The 12,956-nt window shown below is 39.1% G+C and overlaps 2 protein-coding genes across 3 annotated transcripts; both read right to left on the bottom strand.

The window, feature by feature from the left end:
* Positions 1–299: 299 nt before the first annotated feature.
* cd40lg (CD40 ligand) lies at positions 300–2,540 on the bottom strand. Of its 2 annotated transcripts, none has more exons than XM_010729590.3 (4): positions 1,949–2,540; positions 1,383–1,410; positions 1,186–1,272; positions 300–1,040 (listed from the first exon to the last, which is right to left on the bottom strand). In XM_010729590.3, exons 1-4 carry the CDS (start codon positions 2,147–2,149, stop codon positions 664–666), a joined length of 693 nt encoding a protein of 230 aa, XP_010727892.3. In that variant the 5' UTR covers positions 2,150–2,540; the 3' UTR covers positions 300–663. The 2 variants fall into 2 exon arrangements, with proteins under 2 accessions (XP_010727892.3, XP_010727891.3); XM_010729589.3 differs by having other exon boundaries at positions 300–1,043; positions 1,949–2,531.
* Positions 2,541–4,094: 1,554 nt separating this feature from the next.
* Positions 4,095–8,871, bottom strand: tmtops3a (teleost multiple tissue opsin 3a). Its single transcript, XM_010729652.3, has 4 exons — positions 8,360–8,871; positions 7,036–7,364; positions 4,785–5,018; positions 4,095–4,328 (listed from the first exon to the last, which is right to left on the bottom strand). Exons 1-4 carry the CDS (start codon positions 8,745–8,747, stop codon positions 4,104–4,106), a joined length of 1,176 nt encoding a protein of 391 aa, XP_010727954.3. The 5' UTR covers positions 8,748–8,871; the 3' UTR covers positions 4,095–4,103.
* Positions 8,872–12,956: the final 4,085 nt, after the last annotated feature.

The raw sequence follows: 12,956 nt of genomic DNA, 5'->3' as shown, positions 1-12,956 counted from the left end.
CTGCTGTGTGGTTTCCCGAAATTTAAAAGTGGCTAGACAAGCTAGAGTGCAATACATTAGGTTTTTGCTCATTACAGTAAATATGATAAAAGTTTGACACCGGAGGAGTCCACAGTGGATCATTTTGGATATGTCAAAAAAGTATTGGCGTATATATGATACTGGTGATGAACATGGTGTTTTTAACTTTTATATGCTCATCTGACTATTTTTTTAGTTTACAGAAAACACACATCTTTCCTTTACACAATTTAAGATATTCTGCATTTTCACGTATAGCTCACGCGGAAAACATCGAATGTGTGGTGTTTTACTTTAATGTGTATATCTTCTTTAACTTACTAAAAACTAAAAACACATGCAAGACAAACTGCAGAGAAGAAGAAATGTTTTAGATTAAATAGTTTGATTTCACAGCCATACAACCTCATTTACATCAATAAATATAGAACAACCATTCACAATATTAAGACTGCAACAGAAATGACAAAAAATGATATCTGATGTAATAAATTATAGTTTAGGAACGTGGCTTCTGTCTCTGAAATCCATATAAAAGATCAGAAACAATAAGTCTTTATAACAGTGTTCTCAGTAGCTTCCATTCACTTCATGAGTTCCCACTCTTCAGTTTAGGTCCATGCATGTGCTCTTAGAGGAGTCCTACAGTTTGTACATCCCAAAGGTTGTGGCTCCATCTTCATAGTTTACCAGTGAACGGTCTTGTACCCAGAGACTGAGCTGGTTTCCTTTCTCCAGTGTGATCACCTCCCCCTGCGAGGCTGTGCACATGCGAGGGATCAACGCAGACCCACTGTGGCTGTCCATGCTGCAATAGGCCTTCATCACAGTCTTCTCCTCTCCTGTCTCATTCTTCCTCAGCTTGACCTTGCTGGCAAGTGGATTCTGAGGGTCGCCTTTGGAGAAGGTCACCCTGGAATAGACGTAGTAGTCACCAGGCTGGAGGATAGTCAGCCAACTGTTGTGGTAGTAGTTGATGCCCTTACGAACTGAGTGGGTCATGTCCCACTGGAGATAATCTGCTGGAGAGACAGACGAACAAGTTTATAAGCAACATTAGTGAAACAACTTTTACTCTTTACATGTAAAAATATTTTAGGCTACTTGTTATTATATTTAAAAAATAAAAAAAAACTTAAATAATTAATAATAATAGTTTCTTACGTCCTAGTGCGTGTGGTTCCTGCTCAACTACCATGCGTGCCAAGGGTCTGGATGAAGTTTCCTGCCTTTCTGATGAATGAGAAGCTACTGCAGAAGAGAACAAACACATGGTGAGAGACATTGTTGAGAGGGGACTTTTGTATGCAACTTAATCTATAAAGTTATTTTCAGGAAGAAAAAAAATGAAATGAATGTACCTTTTCCTTCACTTGAGAGCAGTGTCTCCTGTAGGAATAAAAAAAAAGTAAAACATCAAGAACAGGTTGTGCCACAGGTTGAATGTAGATACTCATAATATTTTGTGTTCACCTAATGCTCATCTTGTAACAACATAATGTGCTGTTGATTTCACACCTCGTCTGTTTAAGAGCATTTCCTGTGCTTCACTTTAAGCACAGTTTCATTGACCTGAAATATTGTTACCCTGAGCAAAACGTGTGAATCATCAGATGTGCACAGATCTATTTCAGTACCTGTGCAGTGCGGTTAACATTTGTTGCATACAAAAATGCATTTACATGTTTTAGATTAAAATTGAATTGCTTTAATTTTGAGTAATTTAATTTTCAAGTTTTATTAATATTTATTAGTAATTTCTTTTATTTTATTTTTTCTTCATCACTAGCAAAGTAAAATATTTTAACTTGTAATGACTTGGATAATTACTAGTTAATTACTGTAATGTTGCATGAAGCAGTGCCACCAACTATTAATATATGTAAACTGTAACTATCATCAATAAAAAAAAAATATTTTTTTTTACCATGTTGTAATTTTTGTACAGTAAGACGAATCCTCCAATCGACAGGAATAATTGCAGCAACACCACACCAACCAAAAACCGGATCAGAGAGGTGCTGTGGCCTTGTGATGGAAGCGGAGTCGGGATGAGGACCGGGTGAGACCTGCCGAGTCGTGGAGGCACCGGCGGTGGAGCAAGGCTGGTCTGGTAAGTGTTGATCATCGTGGAGAGAAGTGGTGAATCCTAGAGAGGCCTGACGTCCGTGACATCCCATGCACTTCTGAACTGCTGCTCTTTCAAGCAGCTGAGTTTTTTTGTCTTGCTACTTCCTGGAAGTTCTGAACTCTTCAACATTTAGATCTGTGAGAGATGTGACCTTTATGTGTACGTGTGCTTTTGAAACACCTCTTTTTTTTTATTTCTTCCTTCCTTTTTGCCTGATATATGTTCCTTAGTGCCACACAATGCCGTGAGGTCTGGTATTACTCAGTATTTCTATACTGTGACATTACTTCTATTTTTGGCCAGAGAAAAACAAATTCCTATGAAGATTATTATATCATTTAGTATGACTTATAGTATAATAATATGAGCACATACCAAAACGCCTGTGTTCAGTCATATTTTCACACAATTGCTGTGGGTATTTTTTGAGACACTAACTTTTAATACAGATGAATATCTGCTTTAGAGACATAATAAAACATTTCCAACACATTTCCCAAACATGTAATGACTCAGTGACCAGTAAACAAAAGCTGGCTGTGTGACTATAATAATGTGTGAGCATTATGTAGTCCTAAAGCCAAGCCAACAGCCAAGCAGTCTTTTTTTTTTAATGGGGAATTCAGAGGGGACACAACAAGTATGTAATGTCAAAAATTCCAGATTAATATAAGCTGCTGAAATCTTGATGAATTCAATTCAAAGTTTAGTTACTACAGATACATAACAACCGCAGTTTATAACTCTTGCTTGGTTGTGGTGGAACATTTGGCTGGAATGGGACCCACTAATGTTTTTCACTAAACCCACACAGCTCAGTTAGGCTACTGTGAAATGTTTTTTATGTGGCACATTCCCGTAGTAGGTCACAACATGCCGCAAAGAAGCATCTCCAACGCATCTTAGCTTCTGCAACTATGTTGCTGTCATACGGATGCTTTTGGCTGCATGAGGTTGCATAATAAGTTGTTTGTTCGATCTGCACTGTGGTAGGTCAGTGCAGCAAGAGCTGTTTCACTTGTAAACACCAGACATTTAAACCCCAGATTCAGCTGATAGATGGATAGTATAAATTTGTATTGGAGTAATATCTCGTATCCACCAAACTAAAGATTCTTTTATAAATAAAAACAAACAACAAAAAAAATCAATGCTGCCAAATGACACATGCAGCCCAGCAAAGAAACAGAAGTTTTTTTTAATGTACTTATGTATACAGCATATGTATAGTTACGGTAATGAAATCACTTTGAGGAGAATGTACATGTTTATGAACATGGAAAGTTTAATCTAGATATTTTTAGCTCATACCCCCCTCTAGTGGTTACAAATATTCTCATTTCTCTGTAGTACTGTGGTATGTATATATACAGGATATAGACATACACACATATATGTCGCCAACAAATACAAAAATCTCCTTATTTTCAACTTTTATATATATTGCCAGACAATATGTGATCATTTTATTAATAGTATAAAGGTATTGTCTTGTTATTGTTGTATCTGTATCTCTGTATGTTAAATTACTGCTCTTGCTTTTTTCTCTCCTTTAAGTAGAACGTAACACAATATTATATTGTACTAATAAGTATGTCGCTCTTTGATTTAACACTCCTGTTTGCTGCGGTTGATGTTTATTGTGGATAAAGTAAAGGAGTCGAAACAACAGGATGTTACCTCTCAGAGCATTCTTTTAAAACACATGTACATTAACACTTGCATATGTGGATATGTGCCTTAAAGCAGAGGTGAATGAACTTCATGGTAATGAGTTTACATTTAAATGATAAAGAGCTGATAGTGACATGCATCTATATATGTTAAAGCAATAGCACGGTTTTGCGAGATAGGAAAATGTGTCCTTTAGGTGCACTTTGGATTCTGGACAGCAATTTAGAAACTTGTTTGAACTTTCTGTTAAACAGTCAATGAAAATGATGAAGAGCTTTTATGGAGTGTAGTGGACAACCAGAGTGTGGCGTCCCTTGTGCCGGCTGCAGAGGATAGTGCTTCTGGAGCTGCTGAGATCCTGAGGTGGTGAAGAGCTGAGGGAGGCTTGTCTATGGACAGGGAGGAAACCAGAAGCCTGTGACCTCCGAGTTGGGTGCTTCTCCCCTAGAATGGACCCAGGTTCACTGCTGCACTTCACAAAGGCCACAAAGCATCTATAAAACTGTGTGAAGGTATAAAAGACTATGATCATTTTCAGTAAGCATGGATTTGCAGGTCAAACACACTAAGACATCGGGTTAAAACTGGGATTTATTTGGTTGAATAGATTTTTAATTTTAGATTATATGATTTGAGGAGTCCTTCAGTAAGAATGCACAACATCTGACCTCTATGAAAGTGTAGTAAAATCAGAGCTATTGTGACAACAGACCAAAGTATTCCAACTAGTGTGTGGCATGTAGAGAGATGGTACTAAAGAGACACTGCAAAATGTGAAAAAAAATAACAGGGGATTCAGGTGCCATTGAATTCTCACACTGTCACTACTTTAATCCTCACTTTATATTTAGCCGAGCAGTCACATACATCAACCAAGATATCTTACATAACACACTTCAGTCTCTTAACAAATACATTTTGTGTCATTATTCTTTGCTACCTTGTCCTCGGCTCTCACCTGGTTGTTGAAGAACATGTAGATGACCGGGTTGACGACAGTGCTGAACTTAGCCAGGATGGAGGGTACCACACTAGCCATGGGAGTGACCAATCCTGACCTGCCGAAGGTGGCCATCAGTGCCATAACACCGTAGGGCATCCAGCACAGCATGTAGCCGGACACCATGGACAACACCATCACCAAAATGTGCTGCTCCCTGCGCTGGGCTGTCAGCAGATTGATCTTACCCACCTGTAGATATGAAAATGGGGGAGAGGAAGTGGTTTAAACTTGTTTTGACAGTAACTTTTTTCAGTGTTTGTGCTTTTTATAGATTGTTCTCTCGCTCGCTGTGAAATGATACAGTATGTGGGTATTAAAACTATTTGTTACAACACTGGGTAGTGTAACTTGTGGATGACTGCTGCGCCTAATAAATGAGTAGACCAGGTTCAGTGTGTATGACTCAGTAATGGTCATGTTACAGTTGCCACACATTCATTAAAAAAATGTTTTGACTGACACCTGTGTGTCTACTATACATGCTCTGGTGTGTGTCATTACAACCATCTTGCTGGTTTCTCCAGAGCTGCTGCTGTGGGGTAAAATTATCCCAGATACATCAGCCAAGTGGTTAGAGCAGTATTTTATGTGCTGACTGTCACGCCCTCAGTATTGATTTCATTCCCTTGTGGTCTTGTGGAATTACCACTGTTAAGCTCATCGCAGTGCTTCATGAATGCATAAGGATGTCTGAAAAAGAGGAAACTCTACCCTCAAATTACTGCACATCTCTCACACACTTAATCACACTTCACCTTGTATGATATTTGGTCATAACCCCCTCTATAATGTGTGATGATTTTGACAACATCCAACCAGCAGTGATTTCTGCATGGCTGCAGTTTTGTTCTATTTTGAATGACGCTCACATAATAAATGAACGGTGTTACAGCTACAATATGAGAGCAACTAAAATATGAGACATCCAATAAATAAATGGATTTCAGTTATGGAACAGTAAATCTCCAAAAGAACCAAACAGAAGGAGCTTTATAGACGGCATCATGAATGTAATCTAGATGTGATATGGCAATGCAGAGAAAAAAATCTAAGCTTGAGCTGTTGATATCAATGTCATCTCACCTTCTGGTGTGTTAACTTAAGCCACCTTTGAGAAACCAGCAGAAGGACTGGCAGATTGATTGCTCAGTTTCTAAGAAAAGCCTAAGGAGGGGGGGGGGGCTCTCAGTTGGAGGGTGACAGGAGCGAGCCTGAGCATCCATTCACCGGTATAGTAATCAAGTCTGCAAAGCCCTTACAGCTCTGAGTCCTTTGGATGCACAGTTTAAAAAACTGAGGTGCTTTTATAATAGCAGGTATCTAATAGTGATTGCTTCCACAATCTAAAAATACCTCATGGGTGATTCATTGATAGGAGCTACAATTAAGGAACCCAACTGGCAGACTTTAAATGTCAATTATCTGGGTGACTTGCAGGTTTATGTAAGACCCACAAAGGTGGAAATGAGTCACTGGAAACTGAGAGGAGGTTACTGCCAGCCAACAGCGCACTCTGTGTGCACTGAACCATGTGCCTCTAATTCCCTCTGCTGCAGGATAAATTGTTTGTAAGATTGTAAACAACGAGCTGTGGCATCAAGGATTATCTGGGTTGATTCTCCTTGAAATTACCTTGGAAACACATGACCCAAGTGGTAGTGGGAGTATGACAGCCATCACCCTGAGTCACAATCTCATATCCAGAACAGCTGGACAGGTCTAGAGTCACGATGAAGCCCACTTTAGTAAAGCCACTGAGGCTTCACAGCTGAGCAAATGGATACTTGAGCCCATTATCTTGAGAAAATTACAATCTGTGGTATATGTGTGAACTTTTGTTTGTATGTTTACTGCGGATTGTTCTTTAATGTAAAGTCAGTAATGATAATGTGTCCAGCCATATCAAATACAGTGACAATAGTGGATTTACACATATTTCAGTGGGATAATGATGCTGCAAAAGGGGAATACATGAATTCTAATGGGAATGCCTCTATCAAGCAGAAAGTAAAGCATCTCAGCTCCCTCCAGGGTGGATTTACTGTGACATATTAGTTAAAGCATGGCAGAGGTAATTAAAAAGCAGGTTTCCTAATTGTGTATATATATGACAAAGGTGTCTAAATTCTAAGTCACTTTAACTCTGAGCTTCCATTTGTTGTTTCTCCTGTGTGTTGTTTTATAGACGGGTATAGAAAGAACTCACCCTCCTGACTGCAACCAGGATTCGGCCATAAGAGTAGACCATGGTAAGAAGGGGCAGCAGCAGACAGAAGATGAAGAGACACAACACATATGAGATGCTGGTGGGTGAACGGAGGTGCCACTGGACAGAGCATGTGGTACCGGGTCCCTCGGGCCCATAGCTACTCCAACCCAGGAATGGTGGCACGGTCCAGAGGAGAGAGTAGAGCCAGGAGCCTCCGATACAGAACCAGGCCTTCCTAAAGTCTGAGACATCGACCTCCGTGGAACGCAGAACAGTGGTGTAGCGCTCATAGGAGAGAGCAGACAGGGACACTAGGGACACGATCCCTAAAAGAGAGAGAGAGAAGAGAAGACAGGAGTGTAGATGTAGTGATCAACACTGACTGTGTGTGTGTGTGTGTGTGTGTGTGTGTATAATCACAGTATTTTTACTGTTTTTATTTAAAGTAAAAATCATGTAGCTGTAAAAGTGAGCACTTACTGTGTACTGTATTTCTAGTAACATTACTAATGTTTTAACTGTACAATAAAACACCATCCAAATAATGTCCAAGTACTGCATTTTTACCATAAATGTTACACACTAGACCTGCCTGTCGAACCAAGGTGGAGGCTGTGAAGTCAGTTCTAACAAAATGATTACTGGAAAGAGAGCAGCTATGGATTTATTAAGCTCTTATTTTCATTGGAATAAAATAGATATGGATGTAGACATGTAAAAGTAGATGTTTTTTTTTGCCAAGAAGTATTTACTTAATTTTGTATCAGGATCATGATACCAGTTTTTCTTGTCAATCTGCAGAGATTGTGACCATCATCTTTATGTAACCATGTGCCTCTTTTCTGCTGTCAATCCTAACAGATCTCACACACGGAGGAAGTAAATGGACCCTATAAATATATCCCTGTGTGCCCTATCAGGGCAGTAATTATAGTGTAGAGAATGACTGTGGTTCGCCTAAACGTGTGTGCTTCCTTCTTCTTTCATTGAGACAGGAAATATAAGGGCCAAGAGATCATCAAGGAAATATATTGAAGTGCTGCCATGTATGTGTATGTCCTTTTCAGTTGCAACATTGCTCTGTGGATTGCTCAGTCCCTCACTGAAATAACAACTGTTGGCATGAAATTTTGTACATGCATGCATGGTTACCCCTGGCTTTTCCTTTTGCGCCACCATGAATGTAATAACTTTGTGACCTGAAAAAATGCCTGAAAACTGTCAGTTTTAAATGTCTGCATTCAACAAGGGTTTGCAAAACAAGAACAGACAGTTATACAAAAAAGTTGTGTGTTTACACCCATTTACACCTGTCACTCACCAAAGAGGGAATTGGCAAACCCGTACCACTTGCAGCCCTCCTCTCCAATCAGCCATCTCCCGTGCAGACTCGCGGCAAAACTGAAGGGTGTCCCGAAAGCGCACACGAGGATGTCGCTCAAACTGATGTTCAACAGGATGAGATTGATGGGCGTCCAGAGGGAGCGAAACTTTGCGAAGATGAGAAGAACGAGGAGGTTGCTCAGGATCCCCGCCACTAAAATGAAGCCGAGGCATACTGCTACCACCGTGTGGCCAGTACGGCTCAGCCCGCCGGGGCTCTGGGGTGCCTGGGGGTCCCGCAGGGTGGAGGCGTCGGTGCTAAGGATGGAGCTGGAGAGAGAGCTGTCTGTGGTGCTGAAATTGTAACTGCCTATGTGCACGACCATATCAGTGAAACGAGAGCAGAGGACTGGAGAGGAGCAGCGAGGAGTCCCTCACAGCCCCCAGCTCATCAGGGCCAATGCACAGCCCAGTTATTAGAGTGCACTTCTTCATACCTGCACCCCTGTACGCAGGTATGACGCACAAACACATACTAGTTTTCTTTCTTTTCCCTCTTATAGTTATTATAATGAGTTCTTTTGATCACAATGTGTAAACACATTAAATCCCCCCAAATCTATTGATTTCCAGCTGCACATGCAAATACCTTTCAAGGCGTTGTGCTGAGAATGTGAATCAAATTCGCACGGTTACACCGACTTCCGCTGGATTTTAGGATTTTTCATTGCGCATACAGCCAAGATTAAGTGATTGTCCAAAATATAGTTCTAATTATTCAGTCATACTGGGGAGAATTACTCAGGTCGTTCCGCTCCAGATATACAAACTTTTGTTGCATGGTTTTGCTAAGCTGTGCGTTTCATATTCATTATTATGATTTCTGTGCCAGACTGCTCATGTGTATAACTCCACATGGCTGGTTCAGCTGAGCAGAAAGTAAGTCACCAACAAAGAAAGTTGCACACCTGTTCAGCATTTTTCTGCACAGCCTCATCTACAAAAATACAATAAATCATCCTCTCCAGTATCTCCAGTGGATTTATCTGTTTAAATTACATTACCTAACAGACAGCCACTCCATTCATTTATGTCCTATGTGAATTTGGCTTGAAACTCAGTTGCACTGTGTTTAATACAACAATGAATTATTTCAAGACAGTGTAAACAAATGTTTATTCTATAGTGAAATAACTGGATAGATAAATACTGTGTTACCTGGAAAATGGCTTGCAGGGATGCATAAATTGTAGTGGATGTAGTGTATGCTCCTACAAAGTGCGTTTACTTTCTTGGGCATTTCATTCTCTGATGGTCCCGCTTTATCTTTCTTTTATCTAACAGCAAGAATAATTTTATGTGACACACAGTGCACTTATTTTCAGTTCAGGTTATGATCTCTCATTGTGATTACAGTGGATACATGATTGCAGTGACTGACGTCATTCCGCTTCTTGATGCTCCCATTGTGAGTGAGATCTCTGTAAATCTCAATAGATATGGTCACTGGTGTCAGCTGGAAACCACATGCAGCAACCATCAACACCTTATGCCCTGTATCTCACTTTGCAATCAGCATCATTGGCTTGTTGAAAGCTTGATCTGCAGTCCCCTCATTTCTTTTCTCCCATATGGGCCACAGATCTGCCTGATTATGTGTGACACAAGGTGGGAAGAGGGATTATGGTTTAAAGTCTACATGGCTGATGAATCTGCCTGCCGGAGAAATGCAGATTGTGTGCTTGTTCTTCCTACTGCCAAATCTTTCTTTCTACAATATTTTAAAAATAAAAATGATAAAAGTGTTAACAATAAGCCCCTCCAATCCATAGCTGCTACACCCCCCCTTTAATTAGTCTTATTCCTGTATTCCTGTGTAAAACATCTCAATTATATTATCATATTTTATTCCATAGTAAGATAAAAATTATATTTCCAGCAGCTACTAATGAAGAATGATGCCTTAGAATAGAAATGACGCTGGTCTTGAGGTCTGTCAATGAGAGCAGGATGGTTTTTTGCCACTATCACCTGTTTTAAATGCATTACCTCACTCAAAGCTAAAGGAGCTGCATATTAAATAAAGACTGTCCATTTGACAAAGAGAGTGCAGCAGCTTTTTAAAAAGGAAGCCCATTTGTTATATTAGAGACTTTATCTTAAAATACTGTACACATTACATTTTTAGGTTATATTAACTACTATTTTACTGTGCTAATTTATGTTGCTTATTTATTTTATGTGTGACATCTAAGGTGCTATTTCATGACTCTTCTGTTTAAGACTATCTTTAGTTCCCACCTGCCTTTGTTTTATGAGAGACAAACTGTTACAGGAACAGGAAGTGGAGATAACATGTGTAACAGTAGAGTGGGTGATCTGCAGCCCAGCCCTTATTTTAAGGAAAAGAGCATTTTTAAAAAAAAGCAGAAAGAGTAAAATCTTTAATAGATTTAAATGTAGACAGACCTCTGAAGACAACTGAGGGATCTGATCAGATATCAGTTTAAGAAGAACTATCCAGTTTTATTGAAAAAAAAAATCTTTCTGTTTTATATTATGCTGCTTATGAACTTTGTAATTGACTGTAAACAATTCAGTCAATATAATCAGTCAATATAAAAAACTTTGCAATACTTGGTAGAGCTCACCGTGACTCTTTTCTAGCTATTTTTGTGCAAATATTTCAACAGGGTGGACATACAAAGCAAATCAATATAAAGATATTGGCTGATACTGAAGGAAAGGTTAGAGAGTGGAGAGATAAATTTATAATTAAAGGGCTGTGAGAACTAAATTATTTCAGACAATACCATGGAAAGAGCGAGCTATGGTGCAGCTGCTAAATGCGATTATATCACTGGATTGTTTTGTCAAACGTAACTTGTATGAGTCGGTACTGAAATGTGTCCGGATGATGTTGGTGAGATATGATTCAGCTAAAATTCCAAGACAGTTAATTACAGTGTCTTATTGGCTACAATATATTAAATACAATCTTCACTAAGTTTTCAATGCTCAAATGGTAAATTACCATATAAATAGTCACATTACCCAACCTCTTTATTAGTTTGTATTATCATGCACGTGCTGCCTATCATTCCATAATCACATTATATGAACAATAGAGGCACTTTAATCAGAAACTTTAATGTAAAACCACAACATTGTGATTATACTCTAAACTTACTCAAAGCATATGCACTACATATGAAAAGGCAAGCAGCAAATCATTATTTAAATGTAGAAAAAGGCACATGTATTATAGTGAGTGCATATACATACATCCAACCCAGGTGTGGGATTATGGAAATTATTAATGATCATCTTGATAACAAGAATAAAACTCTACAACAAGGCTAGCTGCTCTGTTAGGCTGCATTTAGGGACAGTGATACTTTCAGCTAAATGCTAACTGTTGTTAGAATACTAACATTTGCTAATTGGACAAATTTGGACAAATTGGAAACTGAAGTACTAATAATAATACTGGATCACTAAAAGTCACTGAACATTCATGCACATGGATACCTGTACAAAATTTCATGTTTATCTGTAGGGACTAGCATGCGTTACTGATGACATAATTCACACTGCAGGAAGTCATTTACAAGACCTAGTCAGCCTTTTATAGTATATCAGGAAGTGATATTAATGTGAAAAGAATAAAAACTGTTGTTGTGGTCAGGAACCTTTGGAGTTACTTTTGGACAGAAGGAGTGGGTCAATAGGTGACTGGCTTCACCTGTTCTGGGATGCTAACTGAAGAAACAATAAAACACAGGAAGGAAGATGTGGACTTTTCAAGGCTTGAAAAAAGTAGGTTCTCCAAAACCTCTGTAATACCTCTGCAAACATGACCTCGTCACTCATATTCCAGAGAATGTTATCGAATTGAGCCAGAAAACCTGTAAAGCTAAAATATAATCCCTGAAGTGATCATTACGCATGTTAAAGTAACTTTTCTACCTTGAAATAACAGCCTCATTTTGATGCTACACTGACTTACTATTAGGATGAATGGTGCCTTTGTCCTTTCCGGTCTTTTCCCTGCACGGCTTTTCTCACACTATAACTTTGGGTTCCAGGACAAGAGAAGGTTTTCGGCTTTACTTTACTAAGTCACACAACAACTATTTCACTGATTTTAGGAAAACTGTATCATATTTTCTGAAGAAAATGTTTTCTGGTTTTCCCTCTGGTGTCCTCTGGACGCTCTGCCTGAAACTGGACTGAAACTGACACACTGAGCTGGGCTTCTTGCTGTTGGATTAGTAATTAATATTGGTTGCTATTTCTTGTGCTGTTGCACCTACACGCTTAATGTTTGGCTGTTAGCAAAGATGTGAATTTGCTTGTTTTTAAACATTAGTAATGTAACAAATGCACATGTACAGCTGTCCATATTTAGGACAGCACTGTATAATGGATTGCACTCTGAAACTGGGGGCGCTAAATATCAAATATTACATGATGCTCCTTTAAAAGTCATTTTTATCACGTTTGTGCACCAGCTGGTAGATGTGTTGATTGACTGACTTGATGAGTAGATGAGTAGTAGATCCAGTCTGGGAGAAGATGTCAATATATAGCCA

The sequence above is a fragment of the Larimichthys crocea genome, chromosome I (assembly GCF_000972845.2).
Source record: "Larimichthys crocea isolate SSNF chromosome I, L_crocea_2.0, whole genome shotgun sequence".
Classification (NCBI taxonomy): domain Eukaryota; kingdom Metazoa; phylum Chordata; class Actinopteri; family Sciaenidae; genus Larimichthys; species Larimichthys crocea.
The sequence above is the reverse complement of the archived record's forward strand: the minus strand, read 5'-3'. Positions and strand labels throughout refer to the sequence as shown.

Bases quoted from the DNA above. Each gene is read 5' to 3' on its own strand.
- cd40lg (XM_010729589.3), bottom strand. From the start codon at position 2,149: ATGATCAACACTTACCAGACCAGCCTTGCTCCACCGCCGGTGCCTCCA. The intron at 1,411-1,948 runs GTAAAAAAAAAT...TTATTCCTACAG, and splicing joins TGTACAAAAATTACAACATG to GAGACACTGCTCTCAAGTGA. The intron at 1,044-1,185 runs GTAAGAAACTAT...CTGTCTCTCCAG, and splicing joins GGAACCACACGCACTAGGAC to CAGATTATCTCCAGTGGGAC.
- tmtops3a (XM_010729652.3), bottom strand. From the start codon at position 8,747: ATGGTCGTGCACATAGGCAGTTACAATTTCAGCACCACAGACAGCTCT. The intron at 5,019-7,035 runs GTGAGTTCTTTC...TCATATCTACAG, and splicing joins TCCTGGTTGCAGTCAGGAGG to GTGGGTAAGATCAATCTGCT. The intron at 4,329-4,784 runs GTGAGAGCCGAG...ACCTTCACACAG, and splicing joins ACATGTTCTTCAACAACCAG to TTTTATAGATGCTTTGTGGC.